General features: G+C 41.0%; 1 protein-coding gene across 2 annotated transcripts in view; it reads left to right on the top strand.

The window, feature by feature from the left end:
* Positions 1-26647, top strand: part of SRPX (sushi repeat containing protein X-linked) — a 110029-nt gene extending 83382 nt beyond the window's left edge. For both annotated transcript variants that reach the window (XM_045289409.1, XM_045289408.1), the window contains 6 exons: positions 13087-13213; positions 17742-17863; positions 18553-18732; positions 21528-21661; positions 24506-24627; positions 26071-26647. In XM_045289409.1, coding sequence (XP_045145344.1) covers positions 13087-13213; positions 17742-17863; positions 18553-18732; positions 21528-21661; positions 24506-24627; positions 26071-26254 — 869 coding nt within the window. In that variant the 3' untranslated portion in view covers positions 26255-26647. The remainder of the gene's footprint in view (positions 1-13086; positions 13214-17741; positions 17864-18552; positions 18733-21527; positions 21662-24505; positions 24628-26070) is intronic.
* Positions 26648-26863: the final 216 nt, after the last annotated feature.

Raw genomic sequence — 26863 nt, 5'->3', positions numbered from 1 at the left:
TCCCCACCAAACCCTTGTTATGTTTTCTTTTCCTAAAGGCTCAAAGTCCCTCGCTTTCATTTACCAAAAAACATAGAAACAAGTAACACAGCTTCAAGAGGGTGACCCCTACTGGCTGCACACCTCTGAGATACACCCTATTATAAACAAGTATAAGCTAAATATAACAGAATGGCCATCACAGGATTGCCGGAATAGCACCTATCTTAATACTGCATACAGAGTATTGATGTAGCAAAATCTCATTTGTCATCAACCAACAGAATCCCCTGCTTCCTTAGACATCATGTGTTATCCAGCTTAAGTCCTCAGGTTTCAAGTGTGTCTGAGGTAAGAGTGCAGTTCATCCAGTGGGGTTTCCCTTGGGGGTCTCACTGGTGCTGCTTCTGGAGCATGCCTTGCATCCTGATGATGCAGGATTCACTGTCCCAGTGTTCTACTGTGCTCGTCCAGAGTTCCCGGGATACGCCCAAATGCCCTAAGTTAGTTCTGTCCACTTGCTGCATGCCACTGCAGACTGTCCCGACCCAAGGATCTCAAGAGCATCCTCAGTCTCTTCTCCCCACACCTGGTAGTCAGCCCTCCCTTTCCTTCACCCAAACTTTACCATTCTCTCTTCCCTTTCCTGTGCTGCCCCTGCCCCACCCCTATCAGAAAGCCTCATCCCTCTCTCAGGGGCATCTCCCTCTCTGGGGAACCTCACCCCAGATCCACATGGCTACCACTCAGCATACAGCATCCTACTCCCCCTCCCCCCCTCTTCTCCCCTGATCATTTGATCCCAGCTATCTGTGAAGTTCCCTCTGGTCGAATGACCTACACTATACTTACCTGGAGAGGATCGCGTGTGGTTCCTGGCACCGGTCCAGCTCTTTACCAGGCTGTCCGGTCCCCGCCAGAAGACTGGATGGCCTGCAAGCTTGCGCTTGTGCCTGTTCTGCTTGTTTTTACCACAGTGGATTCATGCAGTATTTACCCTTTTGTGCTTGAGCAACTTCTCTCAGCCTATCTTCAAGATACCTCCACAAGTTGAGGTGTTTCATGATCTCATCGCTGTTTTGTAGGGATACATAGTCTTCCATTGTGTGCATGAGCTAGAGGGTTTTTTTTTTTAATGGACTCTTCTATTGATGGCAATTTAGGCTGTTTCCAGCTTCTTACTCTTGTGAACTGTGCTGTGATGAACAGTGGGAAGCAATCTGTTCATGATCTGTTTCTTATTTCTTTTGGGTAATGGTATTGTTGAATCATATAGTAGTTCTATTTCCATATGTTTTAGGTACAGTATAGCCATATTCCCTTCTACAGTGGCTGTATATGTTTACAAGCCCATCAGAAGTGGATAAACGTTCCTCTCTCACCACACCCTGTCCAACATTTCTTGTTCTCAGTTTTTAAAACTGGGCTACAGTAATGGGCATTAGGTGGTATCTCATGATTGTTTTTCTTTGTATTTCCCAGATGGCTAATGACCAGGATCATTTCCTCATGTGTTTATTATGCATTTGAGTGTCACCTTTTGTGAGCAGTCTGTTCAGGTCTTTTGCCCACCTTCTCAGAGGACTGTTGATTTTTTTTTTCTTGTTGTAAGCTTGTAAAATTCTATAGATTTTAGTAATTAGTTCTTTGTCTGTTATGTCCTTACTAAATATATTTTCCCAATCTGTGGGCTCTCCTTTTGCTCTTTTAATAAAGGCTTTTGATGTACACAGGTTTTCATTTTTAATAGGTCCCATTCATCTATTTTATCTTTCACAGAGTGTGCTTTGTTTGTTAATTCTAATAGTCCATGTGTTCCCCGCACTAGGCTCCTAACTGTCCCAATTTTCTCATTGATGAGGGCATCTGCTACATGGGCCTGGTACTTTTTTTTTGGAACTTTGTTGAAAATCAATGGTCTGTATGGAGATGTTTTTATTTCTGGAGTTTTTGTCCTGATCCATTGGACCATTATACCAGTATCAGGCTGTTTTGATGACTGTGGCTATATAGTAGGTCTGTATAGTGAGGTCTGTATACTGAGGTCTATTTTTTGGTATTCCCATCACTGGTATATAGGAACCTAATTGACTTTCTGTTTGTTAATCTTGTATCCTGCTACACTACCAAGCTCTAATGTTTCCAGTAATCCTATTGTGGACTCTTTGGGATTCTCAATATATAAAATCATATCATCTGCAAATAGTGAAAGTCCCATTGCTTCTTTAACCAATTTTACTCCCTTGATATCTTGCCATTGCCATTGTCTTATGGTACTGGCTAGGACTTCCAGCACAATGTTGAATAAGAGTGGGGTTAAGGGACATCCTGGTTGGGTTCCCATATTCACTGGAAATATGTTCAGCTTTTCTCTATTGAATTTAATATTGGGTATAGATTTTGGTATATTATGTTATCATTCTCGTTTGTTTCTAGGAATTTCCTAATTTCCTCTTTTATTTGGACTATTACTCATTCCTTTTTGAGAAGTGAATTGTTGGGTCTCCAAGTTATGGTCTTTGTTGAAGCTTTCAATTGTTGATTTCCATCTTAATGGCAGAGTTGTCACAGAAAGTGGATTGAATGATCTCTGTGTTAGAATTTTCTCATCTGCTTGTGGTCTATTCTACAATATAAGCCATGTGCATTGGAGAAGAATGCATATGGTTTTGCTGATGGATGGAGAGCTCTATAAATATCTATGAGGTCAAGTTGATCAATTGTCTTGTTCAACTCTTCTGTTCCTTTGACTGTCTTACCTATTGATCTATCTTTCTTTGAGAATGATGTATTAAATTCATTGACTATAATTGTGATCTAGTGATTTCTCCTTTCATCTTTTTTGAGGATTTGATTGATGAATTTTGAGGGTCTTTTGTTGGATGCATGTAAGTTTATTATGCTTATGTGTTCTTGGTCTATTATATACCTCGAGATTTATTTCATCATAGATTAATATTGCCACCCCTGCTTTTTTTTATTGCCATTAGCTTGGTAAATGTTTTGTCAACCTTTGACTCAGTCTGTTTTTCTGAGTTTGAGATGTGTCTCTCAAAGGCAGCAGATCGCAAGCTCTTGCTGTCTAATCCAGTCTGCTCCTCTTTGTCTTTTTAGGGGTGTATTTAGCCCATTGACATTCAGGGTAATTAATTCTAAATGCAGACTCTACACTGTCATATCTTACTATATGATATTTTCCTTCTTCCCCGTTGATAGGGTGGTGTAAGTGTGTGAGGAGTTTATTCTTGTCTTCCATCTTCCATTCTATCTGTGATGTTTTGGGTGATATTTTCAGTATTTTGGTTTCTGGGTGTTGTTTCACCCTGTGGTGATCTCATGTCTGTGTGCTGCAGTTGTTGATTTTCTGTCCATAAGGAACCAAGTAGTATTTTTTGTAATGTTGGTTTTGGTTTTACATATTCTCTAAATATTTCTTTATTTGAGAAAACGCTTATTTCTCCTTCAAATTTGATGAAAAGCCTCACTGGATAGAGGATTCTTGGGTTGCAGTTGTTGTCTTTAAACTTTTGGAATATGTTGCTGCAATTTATTTCCTGCATGGTCCCGGGGAGAGATCTGAGCTTATTTTAATCTGTTTACCATTACATGTGACTGCTTTTTGCTTTCTAGCTGCTCTCATGATTCTCTCCTTTTCTTGGAAGTTGGATAATTTTACTACTGTATGTCTTGATGTGTTTTTTGAGGGTTTTAATCTAAGCAGTGTTCTCTCTGCTTTCTGGATGGTTATCATCTCCTCTTTTGTGATATTGGGGAAATTTTCTTCCAAGAATTCTGTTAATATTTTAACGGTAGGCTTGTTTGTTTCCTCCTGTTCAGGGACCCCAGTAATTCGAATATTGTTGCTCTTCAGGGAATCCCACAACGTCCTCATACTTTCTTCAGATTCTTTTGCTCTTTTTGTTTGATTGCTTCTCTTGTTTGCTGAATTCTGCTCTGATTATCTTTGAATCCACTGATTCGATATTTCATTTCTTCTATTCTATCATTTAGATCTTTCACCTTGTTCCTTAATTCTGCTACTTTATTGCTTAATTCTTGAATTTTCCTTCACCGTGAAGATTCTCGTATCTCTCTCTTTTCAACTGTTTTCAAGATTGATGCCCTAAACTCTTCTACCACTCTCAACAACATGCTCTTGAATTTTCTATCTGGCAATTCAAGGGCTGTTTCTTCAGTGTAGACTGTTAAGTTTGGGTCTTCAGTAGTTGATTTTTGTTTCTATAGATTTTTATGGTAGCTGCTGGTGCTTGCTGTTGTCTGAATCCCATCATGGATGAACAAAGGCACTGTGTCAGCTTGTGTGATTTGTAGGGAGTCAGTGCTGGGTCTATAAGTTAGGAGAGAATCAGCATTTTGCCAGAGAAGGTGTTGTGTATAGGTGATGTGGGCATGTTAGTTGGGTGTATAGGAGAAATGGGATATAGATGCTCAAGATTGTGTTTCCGTTAGTGGTATTAATCTTAGGAAGCCTTCTTGTTAAGCGTGTTAACTTTTAATGAGTTGGTAAGGAGGGTTATGGGAGCTAGATTTTTGCTTGGTAAGTTAGAGGAGAATGGGCACTGTCAAGGTGTAGGAAGCAGATTGTAGAGCTTGTGGTGTTTGTGGTATGTGAGGGGTATATTAAATTTACCAGAGTCCCTTATGAAATCTGTAAATTATGAAAGGGAGATTTCTTTCATTCAATTATTTGTGTTAACAACAGAAGGCCCCATTATAGATTGCTGTACAACTGAGAATTCTCTACACCATATGTATGGTCTCTGGGTGGATATAGGCTATTGTAGTAGGTGCCCCAGGGAGGAGGGTCTTCTGATCAGAAGGCAGTCTGGCTAAGGCCAGTGGGCCCAATATTCACTGTCTGCCTCCACAGGGATGGGGAAGGTGGCTGGATAACCCTGATGTGTTGAATTACAATTCCTCTGGTGAGAAAAGGAGCCCTGTCTTTTCCTTCTCAGAGGCTAATAAGAATAATACAAAGAACTACGTGAGCCAGCTATGCTGCAGGTTTGAGCTGTGTCTCTGTCTCACAAGGGTTGACTCTCTACCTAGATAGCTGGGCTTATCTATTTGGAGGGCAACCTGGATAGCATTCACAAGGCAGCTCAGGTAGCGCTGGGCAGGCTGGTCGCAGGCAGCACCGGTAGCACAGGGCGGGCAGGTCAGGTGCAGCATGGGTGATGGTGAGTGGGTTGGTTTCAAGTATGCTGTCCAATTTTTATATGTTGAGGGGAAATTAGAGTAAAGCGAAAAGAGACAGTAACTAGATTAATAGATGTCTCCAGTGAATGTGGTAGAGAGAGAGAGCAGAGTCCAACATCTTCTTTGAGGTCATCAAGGTTTCCACATAGTAACTGGCTTTGTGGGCTCTCCCACTGAACAGAAAATAATAATTGCATTTCTATAGTAACTTTGTTCATTTCACTCATGGAAATTTATGATAACTTAAAAAATCAATAGGGGCTTGCAAACATCAGTCTCCACAATCCGAGACCAGAAGAACTGGCTAGTGCCCCACGATCACTTGACAATAGCTCTGAAAACGATCACATTAGACAGCTCTTGAAAGCATAGAAGAAAAATGTGAAATAAAATTCAAAATTATGAAAGAGACCAGATTTACTGGTCAGATAGAGACAGGTGGGACCCCTGCTGAAATTGTAGTTAGTGGCCCAGTGTGGTCTACTTAGGCCAAAAGGACTTCTATTAATGTAGTTAGCTTAAAATTTGACATCTTATCATTTGTTTTCCTCTTTGACCCATTTTCCATTTGTTCTAGCTTTTATTATTTTCTGCTTTCTTTTGGATTGAGGTTTTTCTGTGTTTTATTTGGTTGTTGTTGTTTGTGTGATTTTCTTTGTATGAAATCCAGGATAGGTAAATGTATAGAGACAGTAACTAGATGAACACTTTATCTGTGTTATGGCAGGGGAGGTTGGGGGGAAATGAGAACCCCATAATGATAGCTACAACAATGAAGAAAATGTTCTGAAATTGATGGCGGTGATAGTTGCACAGCTCTTTTAAATATATTCAAACCATTGAATTGCACGGTGAAAATTATATGTCAATAAAACACGAAATAAATTAAAATAAGCCATTTCAGAACAATAGGGCAGCCTCTATCCAACAACAAGGTCTGAGGTTTTGGAAAGAAGGAGGAGTGGAAACAGGAAACACTAGGAGCAAGGGGAACATGTGATAGCATATTGCGGGGACTACAATCAATGACATGAAACGAAATATGTATGAGTCTGCTCTGTAAACGTTCACCTAATTTACAGTGAAAACGTATGGGGGGGTGGGGGAAGAAAGGCAAATCACCTCTAAAACAAACAAAAAAGGTTATGGCGGCCCTCATCATGCCAAAAGGATTTGGTTTCTGGAGCATCTGAAGAAGGGAAGGCCAGCTGGTCTCTTCTGCAGAAGGAACAGCTACCCAATGCTTGAGGGTGCAACAGAATGGAGTCCTGCTGCTGATTTTCAGTTATTCATCGGGGAAATTGGGACAGACAACCACCCCAAAAATGTGTATGCAAAGGTTGGAGGAAAATACCAGGTCAGCAGCAGACAGACATGCAGCCATGATTGACTTATTAAAATAATTTAAGCATCTGTAATCACAGCCTAACATCCCAGCCCACCAAGAAATTCCAAAATCGATGAAATGCTTCCCAGTCCACAAAAAGGGATAACACAATACTGCGTCTATGAAGTAGTTATAGAATTAAATGAGATCTGGCCAGGGCCTTCATAGATGCTAGCTGTTAATTTTAGGAACTTGTTTGGGGTTTAGGAACTCTGCTCCTGAGCTTGCATGGCAAGATAGGCAATTAATAAAGTCTTATTAAATTGCATTGAATAGAATTAAATCAGATTAGCTGACAGTGAATGTGCCCTTCTCTAATATTCTATAACCCTATCTTTAAAGCAGGAGGAACTCACTAAGGTTGAATGACTGCTGCCTTCAGCTGAGTAATTAACATGTTCTCAGTAAACAGAACTTGCTTTTGAAAAATGGGGCCAGGTTTAACCAATTATTTTTAACAGCACATATGGCTGGCTTTGGGAACTTCTGAGGTTTTTCACTCTGCTTTCTTTACTATCATCTAACACCAACTGTCCTTTCTATAACACTATACTTCTCTGCTGGTAATCCATTACAGTGTTCACACAGAACTCATGGACAATACTCAGGATTATGGAATTTATTAATGGGTTATAAAATGGTAAGTAGTGTTTTTATCTGTAGTGTCTTTTCTTAGCCATGTTGGTAGACATGTCTCTGGTCCTTAGTTTCTCAGCCATCGGTTCTGTGGCCTCTACCCTGCTCCAGGAAGGGTTCCTTTAGGGATGATATTTGCCCAAAGGGCACCATATTCTGCAAAGCAACTTCCTACTCAAGGCACTCAGCTGTGCTCCTCTGTGGGCTAGGAAGTCTCCCATTGGATTTCATGGTCCTGGCACTGCTCTTCTGTTGCTTCTTCATGCAGAGATATCGAGTTGTCTTTACCATTGAGCATGGTATTCTCTGTTCCTCCTTCTGAGTTGATACTTCATATTAAGCAGAATGATAAATTGACTAATTTCCAAGTTGGAGCCCTACACTTTATTTGTATGTCATTTGTTGGGAATTACAAAGATTATGACAAGAAGAGCCAGACCAAGTAATTTCACGTTAGCGCCCTGCTTTATGGAAGAAACCACAAATCAATGTCCCATCCAGATGTTTAGTTTGCATGCCACACAGATACTAAGTACATCTTCTTTTGCTGACAATATGATCCCAAGAAACCATGTTAACATAACGAACTGTACATCGAAGCTTACATCTTTTCTTCAGGCCCTCCACTTTTGGGTTTTAAGTATATTTAGGCCTGGTAGTCCGATTATGAAAACAGCCATTGTAAACCTAATGGAACACAACTCTGTTCTTGAAACGCATGGTGGTATCCTAAGTCAGAATTGACTCCGTAATAACTGCTTATTCTTTTTATGATGAAATTGCTAGCTATATTTGACCAGCAGGGGGCAGACATTGTACACCCAATACTGTAAAATGGTCATCTGAGTTATAAATGTCTTTTACCACTTGTCATAGTGATCCAAATTGGTGGTGAGGAGGGTGAGGAGGGTATAGGGGGCCTGGTAGGGCTTGATCCAGGGTAATGTAACTGAGAGGAATTACTGAAACCCAAATAATAGGTGGACAAGAGGAAAGTAAAAGGAAATAGAGGAAAGAACTAGGAGGCAAAGGGCATTTATAGAGGTCTAAATAAAGGCATGTACATATGTAAATATATTTATATATGACTATGGGGAAATAGATCTATATGCATATATTTATAGGTTTAGTATTAAGGTAGCAGAAGGACATTGGGCCTCCACTCAAGTACTCCCTTAATGCAAGAATACAGTTCTATTAAACTGGCATTCCATGATGCTCACTTTTCTGACACGATCGCTGAAGACAAAGCAGGTGCATAAACAAATGTGGTGCAGAAAGCTGATGGTGCTGTCCGTCTATCCAAAGATATAGCGTCTAGGATCATAAAGGCTTGAATGTAAATAAGCGGCCATCTAGCTCAGAAGCAATAAAGCCCACATGGAAGAAGCACACCAGCCTGTGTGATCACAAGGTGTTGATGGGATCAGGTATCAAAGAATAAAAAAATCAAATCATTGTGAATGAGGGGGAGTGCAGACTGGTGACCGAAGACCGATCTGTAGGCAACAGGACATCCCCTTAAGGAAGGGTCGCGGGGAGGAGACAAGTCAGTCAGGGTGAAGTGTAGCAACGGTGAAACATACAACTTTCCTCTAGTACCTAAATGCTTCTCTCCCCACCCCTCCCCCACCACCACTATCATGATCCCAAGTCTATATTACAAACCTGGCTAGACCAGAGGATGACAGGAACTGAAAACACAGGAAATCCAGGACAGATGATCCCTTCAGGACCAGCGCTGAGAGTGGCAATACCGGGAGGGTTGAGAGAGGGTGGGGTGGAAAGGAGGAACCGATTACAAGCATCTACATATAACCTCCTCCCTGGGGGATGGACAACAGAAAAGTGGGTGAAGGGAGACGTCAGACAGTGTAAGATATGACAAAATAATAGTGATTTATAAATTATCACAGGTTCATGATAGAGGAGGGAGTGGGGAGGGAGGGGAAAAATGAGGAGCTGATATCAAGGGCTCAAGTAGAAAGCAAATGTTTTGAGAATGATGATGGCAACATATGTACAAATGTGCTTGACATAATGGATGGATGGATGGATTGTGATAAGAGTTGTATGAGCCCCCAATAAAATGATTAAGATAAAGAAAAGAAAAAAGAAAAAAATCAAGATTGTTTCTGAAAGTGTAACAACTGGAAATAGACACCCAGGATGTGTTTAAATTGTCTTCTATTCATCATATATTTATATACATTATTTCAGCAATTTTTAAAAGTATGCTTTTTACACTTTAGTATCCCTGAAATTAGGATGCATTTCACAGGCAACAGTGGCTTAGATTCAACAAAAGTTGGTAGTTGTTCAATTTAAGATTAATGTGTCAAGGCTGTAAATTCCTACTCCATTAAGCTTGGCACAGAATAAAAATGAATTTGTATAGTTGGAGGCAGAAATGTTTAACATATTCTTCACACATTCTTACCTTGCATAAAATGAGAACTCAGCAGACTCAAGATACAGGAGAAAGGAGTTGAAGCCTTTACTTGATATATTTAGCTTAGAGAAAACATTTGTGTTTCAGGATCAAAAGCCATTTAATTTTTATTCAGAATAGAGTAGCATTGAATTGTCCGTTGATATTCAGCAATGCCATGTTGAATGCTATTAATTTGCACTGACCTTTTTAAATGTGTTCTGATCTGTTCAGAATCATCAAGAAGAATTTGTGAAAGTTTGAACTGCTGCTTCATGTTATTCCATTCATCTGTAATTAGATGATATCCAACCCAGTGTAGATTTGACATCTCATGCATTTCTAGCCTCCATTATCATCTCATCATTGGTACCTTCTATCACTGGAACGTCTATTACTACTTGGGAAAAATTAGGAAGCCTTTGGAGGCCGAGAGTCAAGGTATAGACGTGGTTCAGTGGCAGCGGGGGCAGGGAGAATGGATCTAGAGGAACTATTGCCTGTTTAAAGGTATTGAGGACTACATTGGGACTGGAGGGATTTATTCCAGTAGCAGGCTCTCTGTTGTTGCTAGGTGCCATCAAGTAGGCTCCAACTCATAGTGACCCTGTGCACAACAGCACCAAACATTGTCCGGTCCCACATCATTCTTACCATTGTTCCTCTGCTTCATCCTTTTGTTGCAGCCACTGTGTCAATCAATACCATTGAGGACCTCTTCCTCTTTTTCACTGCCCCTGTACTTTACCAAGCAAGCATGATGTCCCTCTCCAGTGATTGGTCTCTCCTAAGAATATTTCCCAAATATGTATGTGGAAGTTTGACCATCCTTGCCTTTAAGGAATACTCTGGCCAGACTTGCAAGACAAATTGGTTTGTTTTGGGGGCAGTTCATCATACTTTCAATATTATTCTCCAGCATCATAATTCACATGCATCAATTCTTCTTTGGTCTTCCTTATTTGATGTCCAACTTTCATAAGCATGTGAAGCATTTGAAAATACTATGGCTTGGGTCAGGTGCCCCTTAGTCCTCAAAGTAACACGCTTGCTTTTCAATATTCTAAGGTGGTCTTGTGAGGCAGAATAACTGAATGCAATGAGACTTTTCATCTCCTGACTACTGCTTTAATGAGCATTGACTGTGGCTTCAAGCAAGACAAAATCCTTGACAGCTTCAATTTCTTCTCCATTTATCGTTATTTTATTTATTGGTCCAGCTGTGAGGATTTTGGTCTTCTTTACATTGAGTTGTAATCTATAATGAAAGCTGCAATCTTTGATCTTCATCAGCAAGCGCTTCAAGTCCTCCTCACTTTCAGCAAGCAACGTCGTGCTATCTGCATGTTGCAGGTTGTTAATAAACCCTCTTAGGACCCTGATGCCACGTTCTTCATAAAGCCTAGCTTCTCTGATGATTTGCTTAGCATACAGAGTGAATACATACGGTGAGACGATACAGCCCTGATGCAAGTGCTCCAGCCTGTGTTATAGTTCACAGCACCACTGTCTATATGTCACTGTCTATACGTGCGCCCTTGTGAAAGTCACTTGAGCTCTCTGAGCCTTGGTTTCTCTATCTGTAACATTGGTGGCTTTGTTAAGTCTTCATAGTATTCATTTTTGCCTTTCCTACAGCAATACCATTTCTTGCCTTGTGCTGTATTTGATCTGCATTACCATCATCTCCAAAACAGACTGTAAGCTCAACACACAATTACTTTATTCTTTGTGCCTTCTTCAAACCCTAGTAGTTGAAATGGTACCTTCAGCTGCCCTTGGGTTGATCCCCAACTCATGGTAAAGTTCCAGTCTGGTGGCTGGTCAGTTGACGCCAACTCATATGAGTCAGTGTAGAACTGTGCCTTTAGGGTTTTTATGTCTTTGACCTTTTAGATGTAGATTTCTAGGCCTTTTTTCTGAGATGCCTCTTGGTGGACTCGGATCTCCAACCTTTCAGTTACCAGTTTCCATTGCCCAGGTATTTACATGGCAAAATGAACACTCAATAAAGTTTTATTGAATTAAATCAGAATATATGATAGCCAATATAACCTTTTTCTAATATTCTGCTCTTCTGCCTTTATAGTAAGAGGGCCTCATTAAGGCTGAATCACTTCTTCCCTCAGCTTAAGTAGTTGCCATGTTGCCAAGTCAGTAAACAGTTTGGAAGAGTGGAGAGTAAGGAGGTGTAGCTAATAAATGACCCTACAGAACACCTATAAAGGCCAATTAATTAAAGGTTTAGCCCTGTGTTTGTAAGTACACAAGTCATCTCCAAAACTCACAGAAGCGAAAGATGAGGGAGAGAGGAGAAATGCAGAGGGGTGAAAAAAACTCTTTGAAAATGGGCCATATAGCAAATTGTGTGAAGAAACTTGATGGTACTTGGCTATCAGAAATAATCGTGTCTAGAATGAGTGTTAAAGGGTTGTTTTCAAACAAGCACCTATCTAATTGAGACATCAACTAAGTCGACATAGAAGATCACCAGCCTGTGTGATACAAGCATCGTAAAAAACATAATCCAAATTGAGAGGAAGAAATGTCATCAGAGCTTAAATTATGAACATTCGGTTTTGCAGAAGGTTATGGAAGCCCCAAAATCCATTTGCAGAGTCTACACATGTATTTAATCTCTGGTCAATCCCCTCTGATAGTATTTGAGGGATATGAATGGCCCTATTACGAGACAGACAACGCTGTAGCGTTGATTATGACAGATGTAGTTAGGTCAAAATGTAATATATTGTTATTCGATGTCCCTTGAGACCCATTTTAAAGCTGTTTCAAATTTTGTTTTTGAATGAAGGGGAAATATATGTGGATTGAGCTCCTGGGGAAGCCCCTCCCACAATGGGCCAGAGATGAGAACAGTCTTGCCAACACGCAGACTGCACTGGAAAGTAGATTGTTGCAGATACAGTTGGGTTAAAATTGACCACCCGATTATTTGATCTTCCTTATGATCCATTTAAATGTGTTCTGGCTTTTAATTTTTTCTTTCTTTTCAATTGAGATTTTTATATGTTATTCTTGAAGGTTTTTAGTTGTTGGTTGTTTTTAAAATGTTTTTCTCTGTATGAAACACAGCAAAGGTAAATCTATAGAGATAGTAACTGGATTAATGGTCCCTTGGTGGTGTGACAGAGGAGGTTGGGGGGAAATGGGGACCTAATAATGATGAGTACAAGACTGAAGAAAATGTCTTAAAACCGATTGTCATGATGATTGTACAACTCATCTTAATGTTATTGAACTATTGAATTGTATAATATGTGAGTTATATGCCCATAAAACCGTTGGGGGAAAAACCTGGGGGAAAAAGGGATTAAATTTGAATTTTTTGTATGTTAAATATTGGGTATAAACCCCCTGCATTGATAGGAGATACTTCTTAACAATGGTTCGAATACTTTGGTTGTCTCTCCAGATATAGAAGCTCCTAGAATTAAGTGCCCAAGTGTGAAGGAACGAATTGCTGAACCCAATAAGCTGACAGTCCGGGTATCTTGGGATACTCCGGAGGGAAGAGACACAGCAGATGGCATTCTGACTGAGTAAGTGTAATTTGGTTCCTGGAATGATGCTGCCCTATTTCTGTGAGCCAGGCATGCTAGGAGTAAGGGGTATGTCTATTCAAGACGTGCTCTCAGATATGTCTCCCTGGTGAATGGCAAAATGGTAAACCTGGGGTGCCGCTTCTTTGCAGCTTCTTCGAGTCACCATTATTTTTCACCATAACTCCTTATTTCTTCCACTCTTGCTTCCTTTGATGTAGTCTCAATGCTTTATGTTGCATGGGAGATGCTTGAAAATGCCTGTCAGATTACACCATTTTGTTGTTGTTGTTTTAAGTCATTTTATTGGGAGCTCTTACAGCTCTTATCACAATCCATACATATATCCGTGGAGATTGCATCATTTCTATGCTCCAAAGCCTACAATAGTTTCTTATTTAAAGTCACCCCCCATCGGCAGTCATCTTTTGTTCTGCTTTTCCTCACTCAATTTGTTCTAGACACACTGGCCTCCTTGCTTTCATTCAAATACACATAGTATGCACCGATTAAAGCATCGTTGCTCCTGTTGTTCCTTCTGCCTGGACTAGTCTTCCCCTATCTGAATGGTCCCCTACTCTGCTTTAGGTAATTAAAAAAATTCTTAGAAAGGTCATTGCTGACCTCTTATTTAAAATTTCAACCAACACTCTTTCAGAAATTGTTTCGTTAGCCATCCATTCTTTATTTTTCAGTAGTTATTTTCATCACCTAATGCATTAGCTACAAGCACAGGTACATGTGTGTGCACACATACGAGTACATATATTTCACATATTTGTTTATTACCCGTCTCTACTAGATGTGCTCACTGCCATATCCTCATGTCTGTAACCGTGTCTGGAGCATAAATGGCACTGCATACATCTTTGTTGAAGGAAAGAAGGAAAGATGGAGGAAGAGAGAGCCAACTGGTCCATTCAGGAACCATGTGGCATATATCACTGATCTACATTTTCAGCCTGTGACGTTACTTGAGAGGTTTTACTATATGCTGTTACCTGTCTCAGACATATATAACTGTTTGGATCTGAAGAAATGGACCTCACCCCATCAATCATAGGACTAGAGTCCACTTTTGACATATGTGTCCCATGTAATTAGATTAAAATCCATACTATTTTGAAACATTTCCCCTTGATTCTGGAGTAGAAGGCCATTATCGAAAACACATGTTATCAAGAAAAATTCAAAACCGAAAATAATTTGGTAATAAAAACAGGGCTAATGGCCCCATGTAGCCCCCTAGGCTGAGTTTCTATCCATAGTCCAAAAGATGCCTCTGAGCCTCTGACTGAACCCCTGCAGAGCCATACAGCAGGGAAAGAGTTTCTTGAGCTCTGTAAATCCAGAATATGCAAGCGATAATATTTTTATGCAATTAACAATAGCAGGTCATCTTCTAAGAGCAAGTTGAAGCTCTCACTCCTAACAAGACACTTTGTTCCTACATATTTATTATCTCCCCCGTGTATCATCCAGCTTAACCAGTATTATCAGTTGTGCTCCTCCTTCTGACTCCTCTAAGATAGAGCATTAAAAAATATATTTATTAATTGTGCTCACAGATGTATGTCATAACACCGCTAGAGAAAAAATGGGGGCAGTTAGCTTTAAAAAATATATGTCACAGCTGTTAGTTATCAGTAATTGGGTTTTATTTATCTTTGAATCTTGAGAACCTAACCCAATGCCTAGGCCATCCCTTAGCCCATAGTAAGTTCATAACAGATATTTTTTTCAACTGTGGTTGCTGTTGAAATACTGTACAATGAGCACAAATATCAGGTCAGATGTTCCCTGTCCTTAGAGGGCTCTTTGTTTAAAAGCTTAGGAAATACATTTGTCTTGGCATTGTTTGGGTAACTTGTGTGTTGATTATAAATGTGACATTTTAAAACAGCATCTTAGAGCCACCACCACCCCTTTTAGAGAAACGATCTGCTTTCAGAGGCATGGAGCAGGATGTTGTGGATTTTGGGTTCATAACAGCCAAATGAGGAATTCTGAGACAGCTGCGTTGTCATTTCTCACTCTCTCTTGGGCACCCTGCTTTCCGAGCACTTCTCCTGTGATCGCCTTTCCCTGTATCTTAATCAAACTTCTCTTATCCCAAGGAGCCTCAAAAAATTCATGGGAAAAGTCGATTCTATTTTAATCCCAGTTTCCATGAGCTTTTGAATCCCCCTAATATAGTCCTTTTGTAAGTGGAAAGGTACAAGGGCATCTCTAGCAGTCGCTCTTTGTCATGAATGCTTCCTGTGTATTTTTTTCTATGAGTGTTATCTGCCATGTTATGGCAGTAAAGGAAATTTCAACTAAGGCTAGAAGCCACCAATACTTGGGCTTTATTCCTCTCAGATGTGTCTACATTTCAGTTGTATCTCCTGAGGACCTGAAAGCATCTGAGGCCCAAAGCAACATGGCTCTAGTGATGGGGTTTCTCAGTTTTCCCAGGCCCCTCACTGAATCCTTTATAAATAGCTACCTCGTCTGTCTACCTCTGAGAGTCTCCGCAGTGGTGACATTGATCATTTTGCAGGTCTATTCTGGCAAATATTTGCATCTTTCCTAAGGAATGGGAAGGGGAGGGAACTTATAGGTTTGCAGAATCTTATTTCTGAGAAGAAAGATGCCAGAGTCACACTAGCCATGTGATTGTGGTCAAGCTCTTTTGGTGTCTCTGTTTCCTCATTGTGAGATGGATAGGCGACGACTTATCTCCCCAGGTTGTACTCAAGATTAGACAAGGAGCCCTGGCGGCATACTGGGAGGTCGCCAGTTATAACTCACTGGCAGCTCCTTGGGAGAAAGAAGAGACTTCTCTTCTCCTACAAACATGGACAAATCTGGCCACCTCAGGGACCAACAAGGACAGTTCTACTCTGTCCTATAGGGTCAGTCTGAGTAGGAATCTACTTGATGGTAGTGAGTGATTTTAGATAGAAAAGGCAAAGTTCTAGCCACCCCTGCAGGCCCAAATTATCAGTGACTACTCGGATTATCAAACTATTTTTTCTCACAGACAATTCCCTTACCTTCCCCTACGTCAGTCAATTCAGGCACTCCCTGCAACAATTCGTTCTCCCTCTCTGGTCACCCCCGTGAATGAGGCCTGTTTGGTTGTCTTGAGTGCTTTGAGGTTCAGCTGCAAAGCTAGCAGTCCCTGTGGTATTGATCATTGGTTTGATCATTTATTAAGTTTTGTTCATTCAAAACTGATTTACTTAACAAAGCCATCTCTAAGGTGAACAAGAGGTAGGTAGAAAACAGAGATTTAAGAATGAATTTGGGGCTTACACTTAATCCTAGCTCCAGTCTAAGAACATTTATTTCTTAGAGCATGGCATTGCTCCACACCCGATATGTGCCCTCGTGAAGGAAAACAGGGAAGATATGGGTGTTATAGCAAAGTGGGGTGAAGCAATTGGATGGTGCCAAGCTACCAGGTAAAAAATGCAGCTGGGGTCTTAAAGGCTTGCTTTTAAACAAGCAGCCATCTAAGTGAGATTGTCAACTAAGCCCACATGGAGGAAGCACACCAACGACTGTGATCCAAGGAGTGGAAAAGATATAATCCAAATCGGAAGGAAGGAATGGTATCAGAACTTAAATTGTGAAGATCTGGTTTGCAGAAGGCTATGGATGACAGTTCACAGTCTCTACACACGGAATAAGCCTCAGGTGACCCCCTCTGACCAGAAGGGAGGGATGGGAATAACCTGGTTATCAGACAGAGTGTTGGAAAGGCAATTATAGTAGATTAAAATGTTAAATCTGACTTGAATGACTTTACCTCCCTTTGGATACACTTTGATCTTGATCTGGTTTTCAATATTTGGGGGGATTGTTTTTGTTTCTTTCCAGATTGGGGCTTATCTCTGCTTTATTTCTTTATTGTTCATAGCATTCTTAACCCTTTGTTATATATATTTCTATATTTTTTAGTATATAAAACCCAGGTTGGGTGAATCTATAGAGATAATAACTAGAAAAGGGTTTCTGGGGGGATGGCAGGAGAGGGAGTGGGTACTGGGGAGCCAACATCAAGGTGCACAAGAAGGAAGAAAATGTATTGAAAATGATTGTGGTCATCATTATACAACACTGCTTGATGTGTCTGAAGGATAGAATGGTATGATGTCTAGATTATGTCCTAATAAAATGATTTGGGGAAGTGTTATTTATTTATGAAATAGTAAATGCCTTTTCTGTAAAGGCTTTTCTTGTTTCCTTACACTAAGCAGACAAAACCAAAAAGCAAAAACTAAACTAAACTTCCCAGCTGTTGGGCCTTCACATTTTCTTTTTGGGGGGGGGAGGGGGGCTTTCCATTTTCTAATCTCTAACTGCTCTTCTCAAATAGTGCAAAACTCAGGAAATTTGATTCTTTGAGACTATTGTTCGCAACAAGCTTACCGGATGTCTGCCCTTTGTATCCCCAGGTCCTGTGTATTTGGTGCTCACCAAATGCCCTGTCAGAGCAAACTGATTGTCTTTGGTGTTTTTATTTGTTTTCCCCTTTCAGTGTGATCCTAAAAGGCCTTCCCCCAGGCTCACATTTTCCAGAAGGAGACCACAAAATCCAGTACACCGTTTATGACAGAGCTGAGAACAAGGGCATTTGCAAGTTTCGGGTTAAAGTAAGAGGTAAGAATATTGCTTATTGCCTTTAGGGGAACAGAAAGAAGCAAGCTCTCCATCAAGAATCCTCTGAGGATACTTGCCAGCTTCGGATTTGCCTCTGTAGGGGCTGGGAAAGTGCCCCGTTTTAATGCCTGAATTTCATGATATACATCTATCTGGATGAGGTTCAGTGCCAGCCGTCCGCCTTACTAAAGCTCAGGGCCAGGCCTGGCTGCTTATTGAAAGAGTCAGAGAGGACTGACAGCTGGCTGTCCCAGCAGCCTATGGTTTGATAATCTGTCCAATCATGGGCGTGGGATGATCAGGTGAAGCATACAAAACCATTTGTAGCCAGGGTGGTTCAGAGCTCCCTAGCTTGGGTCACAAGTTGCCCATGTCATTGATTTTCCAGAACCTTTGGTCTACCTGAAAGAAAAATATTTGTAAAGTCCTTTTAATACCTCATGGATTGGGTAACCATCTTTATTTTTCTTGAGTTAATCTCTTCAAATTTTTTGTGTGGAAAAATGGAATTAAAGGATAGTGGCATTATTTTCCACGAACATTTTGAAACCCCCTTGATTGACAGGGGTCTAAACCAGTTTGATCTCAGTGGTCTCACTGATATGGACAGTGACCATTTCAAGGCCTCCCCAGTGTCCAAATAGTCATCCCAGCCACCCTGAGACCCCTCTTGGCTTGTGTCCCTACAGTCAAACGCTGTGGCAAACTCAATGCCCCAGAGAATGGTTATATGAAGTGCTCCAGTGACGGTGACAATTATGGAGCCACCTGTGAGTTCTCCTGCATCGGTGGCTATGAGCTACAGGGTAGCCCTGCCCGAGTGTGTCAATCTAACCTGGCTTGGTCTGGCACGGAGCCCACTTGTACAGGTATGTGTGCATCCATCTTTCCAGCCCAGCAGAAACTGAAGACCCCTTGGTTCTGAGTTCCTCTGAATAACCAAGTACAGCGAGCGAGAGGGTCATTTCATATACATTGGAAGGGTCAGCGCCATCCGTCTTCATCTGAGTGAGTGAAAGCACCTCCTAGATTTCTGCTGATGTGACTATCCCTCCAATTTTGCCTCTGATTCATTTTCCTGTTCTCTAAGGAAGAAGGGGGACGGAAGAACTCAGAGCTAGTTTTGTATGACGTCAGGATTCAGCAGCAGCAGCAGCTTTCGTTATTCTTGTTCCTCCCTTCTACAAATGTAGGATTCTGATTTATGAAATCAATATGCCACCATGGACAGGCTGCAATGTCAGCCTGGCAGCTCGAGCTTGAAAGTCACACCGACTTGGCCCATTTTGTAGAGACTGTTTTGTGGAGACTGTTTTGTAGAGACCTTTCTGCCTTGATAAAAGGAGACACATCCTGCTTTTTCTACTACTTGAGTGGTTGTAAGGATGAAAGGGGGTCATCCAATGAATGGTGGATTAGAGCCGTGCCTGGCACAGGGAGAGTTCTCAATACATGTCAATTGTTAATAACAGATGAACAAAAACTAGGCCAGGTTGTATGAACTGTGTGAAATTTGAATGCTCCAGAGAATTCTAGATCTAGCTCTTCTTTATATATCCTCCCCCCACCCTTATTTCCTGGTAGTGTCATCAGCATCTTTTCTCTTAAATGGTCACCATTCAGAGGTAGGTAAAAGAAACACACCTGCGCCTTTATTTAAATACTTGAGGTTCCTCAATTTTATACAGTGGGAGAGAAAGAGCATTGCCATCCCAAGCTCCCCCTCTAAGGACTCGATGTCTATCACCTGGCATTGAGACGCAAGTTGTTCAACAAGGTCCTAGACCAGTGCAGACCGATATGGTAGCCACCCTGTGGTTGTTGAACATTTGAAATGTGGCTAGTCTGAATTGAAATCTGCTGTAAAGGTAAAAGAAACCTTGATATCAAAGACACAGTACCCCCCCCCAAATAAGATAAAGACTATAAAATATCTCAGTAACAATTTCTATTTTGATTACATGCAGAAAAGCTCATTTGGATATATTGAGTTAAATAAAATATATTATTGCAAATGAGTTTCATCTACTTCTTTATGTTTACCTCATGTACTATTAAATATGTTTCCATTATACTTCAAGCTGTGACATAGAGGCAGCCCTCGGGGAAACAGACAGGAACTCTGCATCACTCACTGTGATATCCCAGAGCCCCTAGTAAGCACTCAGGGGGTGCTGCCTCACTGGATTAATGTGTAAATGAGCCATTAGTGGCTAATACAACTGCAAAGTTTGAAATACAAACACCAGGACTATCAACCACACATGCACTTCCCCAGTTCTTCTCATATTATGTTTTCTCCAGACCCAAGGCGGTTTGCTTACCTGTTCGTTGAACACCCTTCATTGTTGTTACACAGTTGTCCAAACAACACCTACATAAAAGAAGTCTTGGTCTCCTGTGCTCCATGGCAGAATGCTTTGCTCTGTGATCCTCTGAAGCCTTCATTTGTTTGTCCCCGCAGCACCAATGAAACAGACTTTGGTTTCAGCCTTTGGGCTACAAGTCAGCCTTTCCATTGCCTATTCTCTCCTCTTTAGCCCTCTCTGTCCCTCTCTCCTCAGCACATGCTATTAGTGCCTGTACCATATGGCCTTTACACTCCCATTTATGCTCAGAATACTACTTAGGGCAATAGCCTGGATCTCTTTGATTAAGAGCACCCCTCCTCAGTCGTGAAATTATCGCAGACCCATGCACAGGCCCAAGAAGGGAGGAAGTGTCCGTGCTTCCAGATGCAGCCCTTGATCAATGATGTTCCTCTTTTTATTTTCTTCTGATAGAATAGATTTGAGGTGTGCAGTCCACCATCGCCAGGAGTTCCCCATTAGGCGTGAGCTACAGATACCCCCAGCTTGCTGAAAACCCACTCTGCATTGCTTCCTTTCCTTCTGGTCTTACTTCCTAAGGTGGACAGAAGAATGGACTCCCAAAGATGCCTACCTCCTAATGCCCAGGACTTTGCCTTACATGGCAAAAGGGACTTTGAAGCTGTAGTATAATTAAGGATTGTGAGATGAGGAGATTATCATGGCTTTCTGGGTAGCTCCAATGTAATTCCAAGCGCCCTTATATGGAAAAGAGAGAGGAGGGAAAGTCGGGGTCATAGAAGGAGATAATGGAAGCAAAGGTCAGAGTGGATACGGATTTAAAATCATCACACTGCTGGCTTTGAGGATGGAAGAAGTAGCCCTGGGCTAAGGAATACAGGACAATTTCTAGAAATCGAAAAGGCTAGGGTATGGATTCTCTTTAGAGCCTCTGGAATGAGCATAACCTTGCCAATACTTGATTTTAGCTAGTGAACCCTATTTCTGAACTCCAGGACTGCAGAACAGTAAATTTGTATTGTTTTCCGTCGCTAATTTGTGACAATTGGTTACAGAAGCCCTATTCCCAACCAGTATTTCTTGAAACCACCTCCCAAGGAAACTGCTTACACTCAGGGTCTGTTCCTATGATTCTGCATGTCATCACAGGCTGTGTTGAACTGGGACAAGTAGAAGGGCACATTTCTTGTCTTTCTTCTTTCACTTCAAAACTGTGTGATTTACTTTTTCCTCTAAATTTTATTGATTTTGTTGAGATTGTTGAGCTTCTTCCCAGGCAAACATGCCCCAGTTCAACCGTCTTTCCATGCCCATGTGTCTATTTCGAATTCCAGCCATGAACATCAATGTGGGCGTCCGAACAGCAGCTGCACTCCTAGATCAGTTTTATGAGAAAAGAAGACTCCTCATTTTGTCCACACCCACAGCCCGGAACCTTTTTTACCAGTTGCAGCTGGGAATGCTACAGGTGAGTCTCGGGATCCAGACAAGGTGGGAGAGAGACCTCTACCAGGAAGGGCCCAGTTATTTCATTAAACGCAAAGGCTAAAGTCAGTGCTTAATCCATTAACTGTGAGTTTCAGGAACTAGCACTTTAGAGCTGCCACCATCCGTTTCTAGTTCTGGGGCATAACCTGATTGACACCGACTCCCCAAAGCTAACCAATCATTTTCCAACGAACAGTGTTTGTCTGTCTTTAGCACCGAGCCTCATTGGCATGCTGTCCAGGCCAGCCAAAGAACAATCGTTTTTGCTGACGCTGTCCCCAATATGCGTGGACTGGATCAATCAGTCATCTGCCTGAATGGCTGGCCCAAGGGATGAGAGGCCTCTCAGGAGGGCCCAGACTTCAGAATCTGCTCTCACAGAGTTCCAAGGAGAGTGACAGCCATCTTTTAGAATGATGGTACTTAAAAGTGTGCTTCCTGGCTTTCATTGCATCAACAACACAGGAAACTTGTTAAAAATGGGAATTCTCAGCCCTTCACTTCAGAGCTGCACCTACATTTTAAACAAGACACTCCAGGTGGTCTCTAAGCACCTTGAAGTTTGAGGAGTGCATTTCTAGGAAATGTGTTCTCAGCTGTGCAAATTCTGTAGCTTCACAATGAGGCAACTGGCATGTTGTGAACAGAAGTAGAAAAACAGTCTGGAAGTTAGACTTTTCTTGTTTTTTTCTTCCTGAAGATGGCTTGCAATAAATCTGAGTGACTTGATTACTTGCTAGGGTAATTATTTAATTATTAGGATATAATGTGTTGTGGACACAGTGCCTCACATTTTTTGAGGAATATTTCATTTCTTTATTACAGTGAAAAGGGAGCATTTTGAACAATCTTGGCTTAAGCCAATTCTACAGTTTTACTTCTCAGCTCAGCATTAATATAATGAATACTGGTAAATTATTCTTCACTTTTCACATATACTTGTAAGACAGGCCTGGAACCCCTAAGAGACACATTAAAATCTTTAGCTTCTTTTAATAGAAACCAAAATCAATACATATGTACTTTGAGTCCCTGTCACCTCCACCCTCCTATTCTGTGTCAGATAAATTTAAAAAAAAACAAAACACCACATCCCCATCCAGTCAATTCTGATACATAATGACCCTATAGGAGAGGGTAGAACTGCCCCTGTGGGTTTCCAAAACTGTAACTCTGCAGGAGTAGAAAGCTTCATCTTCCTCGCAGAGCAGTTGGTGTGACCCACTATACCACCAGAGCTCTTCTGCTATGCAGGAAACACAAGCTCACAGGCCAACATTTTTGTGGGACATTGGCTTTTGAGGCTGTATTTTAACATATGGCAGGAGAAAGAGGAGGTCTTCTGCTCCTATTAGGGTTTACTGTCTTGGAAATCCAAACGATCAGTTTTACTCCATCATATTGGGTTGCTATGAATCAGAATCAACTTAATGGCAGTGGTTTGGGGATCTGGGTTTCCAATATACTGTGCCTTCTGACCTCCTCTTAATCCACAGAAAAACGGATCTAACAAACAATGTGCTTTTCCTGTTGGTCAGCAAACCTTGGCACGGGGCCCAAATCTGGCCTGCTGCCTATTGTTGCAAATAAAGTTGCATTGGAATACCGCTATACTCACTCATTTGCATATAGTCTAGGGCAGAGTTTAACCCCACCTTTTCAACTGTCTTCAGGGCAGTTTGGAGTGCCACATGCTATCACACACTACCACATGATGACGGCAGAGCTGAGTAGTTGCAATCAAATTGTACAGCTCTGCGAAGCCTAAAATTTTTACTAGATGGCTCTTAAAAGGAAACGTTTGCCAACTTCTACTCTATTCTACTTATTATATAAAGTACTATTCACTTCTTAGGATAATGTATTTAGTATTAAAGTGTTTATGTATGACTGCACCTCACCCCCTAGCATATTTGTATTTGCATTTGAAAAAAGAATTTCAAGGAAAGGTTTGATTGACTTGTTTCAGTCCGAATAATAGAAAAGTATATTTTTATCTTTTCTATCAATTCTGTCAACCAAGATAGGGATGCTTCCATGGAACCAGGCTACAAATTTTGGAATTGTAATAGTTCAGGAGTTTAAACTTTTTTCTCAACTAACCAGATGGGTCTTCTCACTGCCATCCAGTCCATGCTGACTCATAGTAACTCCCTGTGGGTTTCTGAGACTGTAATTGTTTAGGGGAGTAAAAAGCTCAGTCTTGGGAACTGCCAACAATGGGGATCACAGCCCAGCATGTAACCACTCCACCACCAGAGCTCCAGATTGGTCTTAAATTACTTTTTTGTGCTTCCTTCTTGCCCCTGCTGCTCCTCAAGAGACCTCCTGGCACATAGCGGAGTGCACCACATTCCTGGCCAAGGCCAGGCTCCCAGAGCCAGAACATTTCATTCTTGTTTCCCTCCAAGTGCGGCCATATAGAGGTGGGCATAAGGCAGGGTGATGAGGCCTCTAGAAATATTCTTTCCTCCTTGCAAAGACAAGTTTAGAATAAAAAAGCCTAACGGATCAAAAAAGCCTTGGACTTTTTTGTTTTAATTTGGTTTATGTGTAGTCTGGAATCACATAGTCTTCCATTTTGCTTAGGTTTTTCAAATCTCACTGGCAAGCCATTTCTGAATAATTCCTCTAGGAATGTATTGAGGTGTTATAGCCACTAATTTAACCCTAACTTTTCAGCTGTTGCCAGAGCAATTTGGAGTGATCACATAAACTTTCGAAATGCAGGTCAGGGCTTCTTCTGCCAGATTGGAGTTTGGCAGGGAAGTCTCTTTCTTTAGCCATGCTCATGCCTTCCTTGTATTTGATTTTTGTTTTTCAGCAAGCACAGTGCAGCATGGATCTTCGGCACATCACTGTGGTGGAGCTGGTGGGCGTGTTTCCGACCCTCATTGGCAGGATAAGATCAAAGATTATACCTTCAAGCCTAGCTCTGCAACTCAAGTAGGGAGAAAACTTGTCCTTAAATTTTATTCCCTATTAACACATCTTGACTTTTTGTCTGACAAGGTGTCCTGATTTCTTTCTATTCAGCATTGACTCCTGGCATCTTCCAATGCTTACTCCTTTTGACTCGGAGGGTATTATTGCAACTATGCTAATTGCCAAGCTGCTGCTTGTCCGCATAATTTCCCTCTTCAAGCAAGACAAGACTGTTTTGCTTTGTCTATTTTTTGCTTTGCTCATTTGTTTAAGGGTTGGGATAAGCAGGGACTATCTGGGAAAAGGAATAAAGCAATGCTGGTCTTATTAGGAGGGTGAGTGTTCAATTAGCCTTTAGAGGCTTGGCCTCTTTTCCTCCTCCCTGCTTCCAGGGCTCTTGTCTATATCCCTTTTGTCACAATTATTTTGGTAACATTTATAAGACCAGAACCAAGCTGTTTAGGCTTTAAATGATACTGTATTAAAGAAGCAGAATTCAGAAAGATAACTTCAGAATAACCCCAATTTTTACTTGTATCTCTTGCCCAATGTGTAAAGCAAAATGAGGGTTAATCCCAGATTAGGAACACCTTCCCTTTGGGCCTATAGTTTTTTCAGATCCACTGCAAGGTAAGCTGCAGATCTCTGCACTGCACAGTTTCTCAAGAGTTTGAGGGTGATAGCAGCTTCAGCATCTTAAAGTCTCGACATTCTGAAAAGGTAACTTTGTGTTTCTGCAACATGGAATAGAGTGGGCAAAAACAGTCCACACAGACTCTTTTATATCTCATGATGGAAGTAACACACTGCTTCTTTATCCCATTCTATTGGCCAGAACTGGTCATGTGATTATAACCAAATTTCAAGACAGGCTGGGGAATGAACTTTTTTTATGTTCTCAGGAAGAAAATAAAATGGGCCTTCATGAGCTCCATCATAGCTATTCAACGAGGTTCACGAAATGTCCAGAACATGTCTTTAACGAGAGATCTAGATTGATACAATATTCCTTCATCTAATTTCTCTATTTTCTAGTCCAAGCTTTCTTTGATTTATTCCTCTCCCCATGAAAAAGATTCCACCCCATTTCCACGAAAATAAAAAACTCAGCCCGGAAAGGGAAATAATAATAATATGCCTGAATTCTCTTTAGTTGACTGAAGGAGGGGGTGTGCTGAATACACTCATAAGATTTTATAATTTATCATTCTACTACGCTTGCACCTCTGTTTAACACCTCTCCAGAATCTAATAGTTTGAGGTCCATACTAGATCTTTTCAACATTTGATACCCCATACCTTGCACCACGTTGATGGTCAGTAAATGGAGAAAAACAAAGTGAAATGCATTCATTGAATTTTTACTGCACCCAGTTTCATTCATGGGCTGTGGCTGTTCTATCAAAGCCTTTATGAGTGAGAGTTTGACATAATGTTCTTTTCCCCCTCCCTTGTCTGTCCCAGGTTGTTACTGCGAATCCCACTCTATTCCTTCAGTATGGTGCTAGTGGATAAGCATGGCATGGACAAGGAGCGCTACATCTCCCTGGTGACGCCCATGGCCATCTTCAAACTGATTGACACTTTCCCTTTGAGAAAAGAGGAGATGGTCTTGCAAGCTGAAATGGGTCATGCCTGTACCACCTGATGTGGTCGTCTCTATCTTGGCTGTTCCTCTTCTCTCTCTCCATAGTGCTACACACACAGGGAAGGCCTTAAAAATATCCTTGATGTATACAGTTTTATTTGTAATTTTAAAAGTCTATTTTATTATGAGCTTTCTTTGCACTTAACAATTAGCACTATGCTTTGAGTACTTGGAAGTTTCAAATATTATATGAATATGATATTTACTCTTCCTCATATGAATTACTCCACCATTACTGGTTAATATTTTAAAGAATTTAGAAACCACAAGCATACTTATATTTTCTATGTCATTCAGTGTAACACATACCTCCCTTTCATGTTATTGTTTATATAAGACCTTAACTAATAAAATATTTTGAGCAAATTTATTAAAATTTACTTTGTTGTTCAAGCACTGGCCATTCTTGCTCGCTCAGTGCTGATCAATGGTTTGGGGATTGTCATGTTTTTTTTAGTGGTGTAAAGTAAAAAAATATTCAGAATATGCAACAAAGAGAAAAGGGAGAAGTAGGAAGAAGACAGATACAGCGTCAAAGCTATTTCTGAGCAATGCAAGATCATCAGTTTATATACAGAGCTGTTGGTAGTTTGAACCTTTTAAGAGACA

The sequence above is a fragment of the Echinops telfairi genome, unplaced genomic scaffold (genome assembly GCF_000313985.2).
Source record: "Echinops telfairi isolate 266 unplaced genomic scaffold, ASM31398v2 ScPeMD7_26;HRSCAF=91, whole genome shotgun sequence".
Lineage (NCBI taxonomy): Eukaryota > Metazoa > Chordata > Mammalia > Afrosoricida > Tenrecidae > Echinops > Echinops telfairi.
The sequence above is the reverse complement of the archived record's forward strand: the minus strand, read 5'-3'. Positions and strand labels throughout refer to the sequence as shown.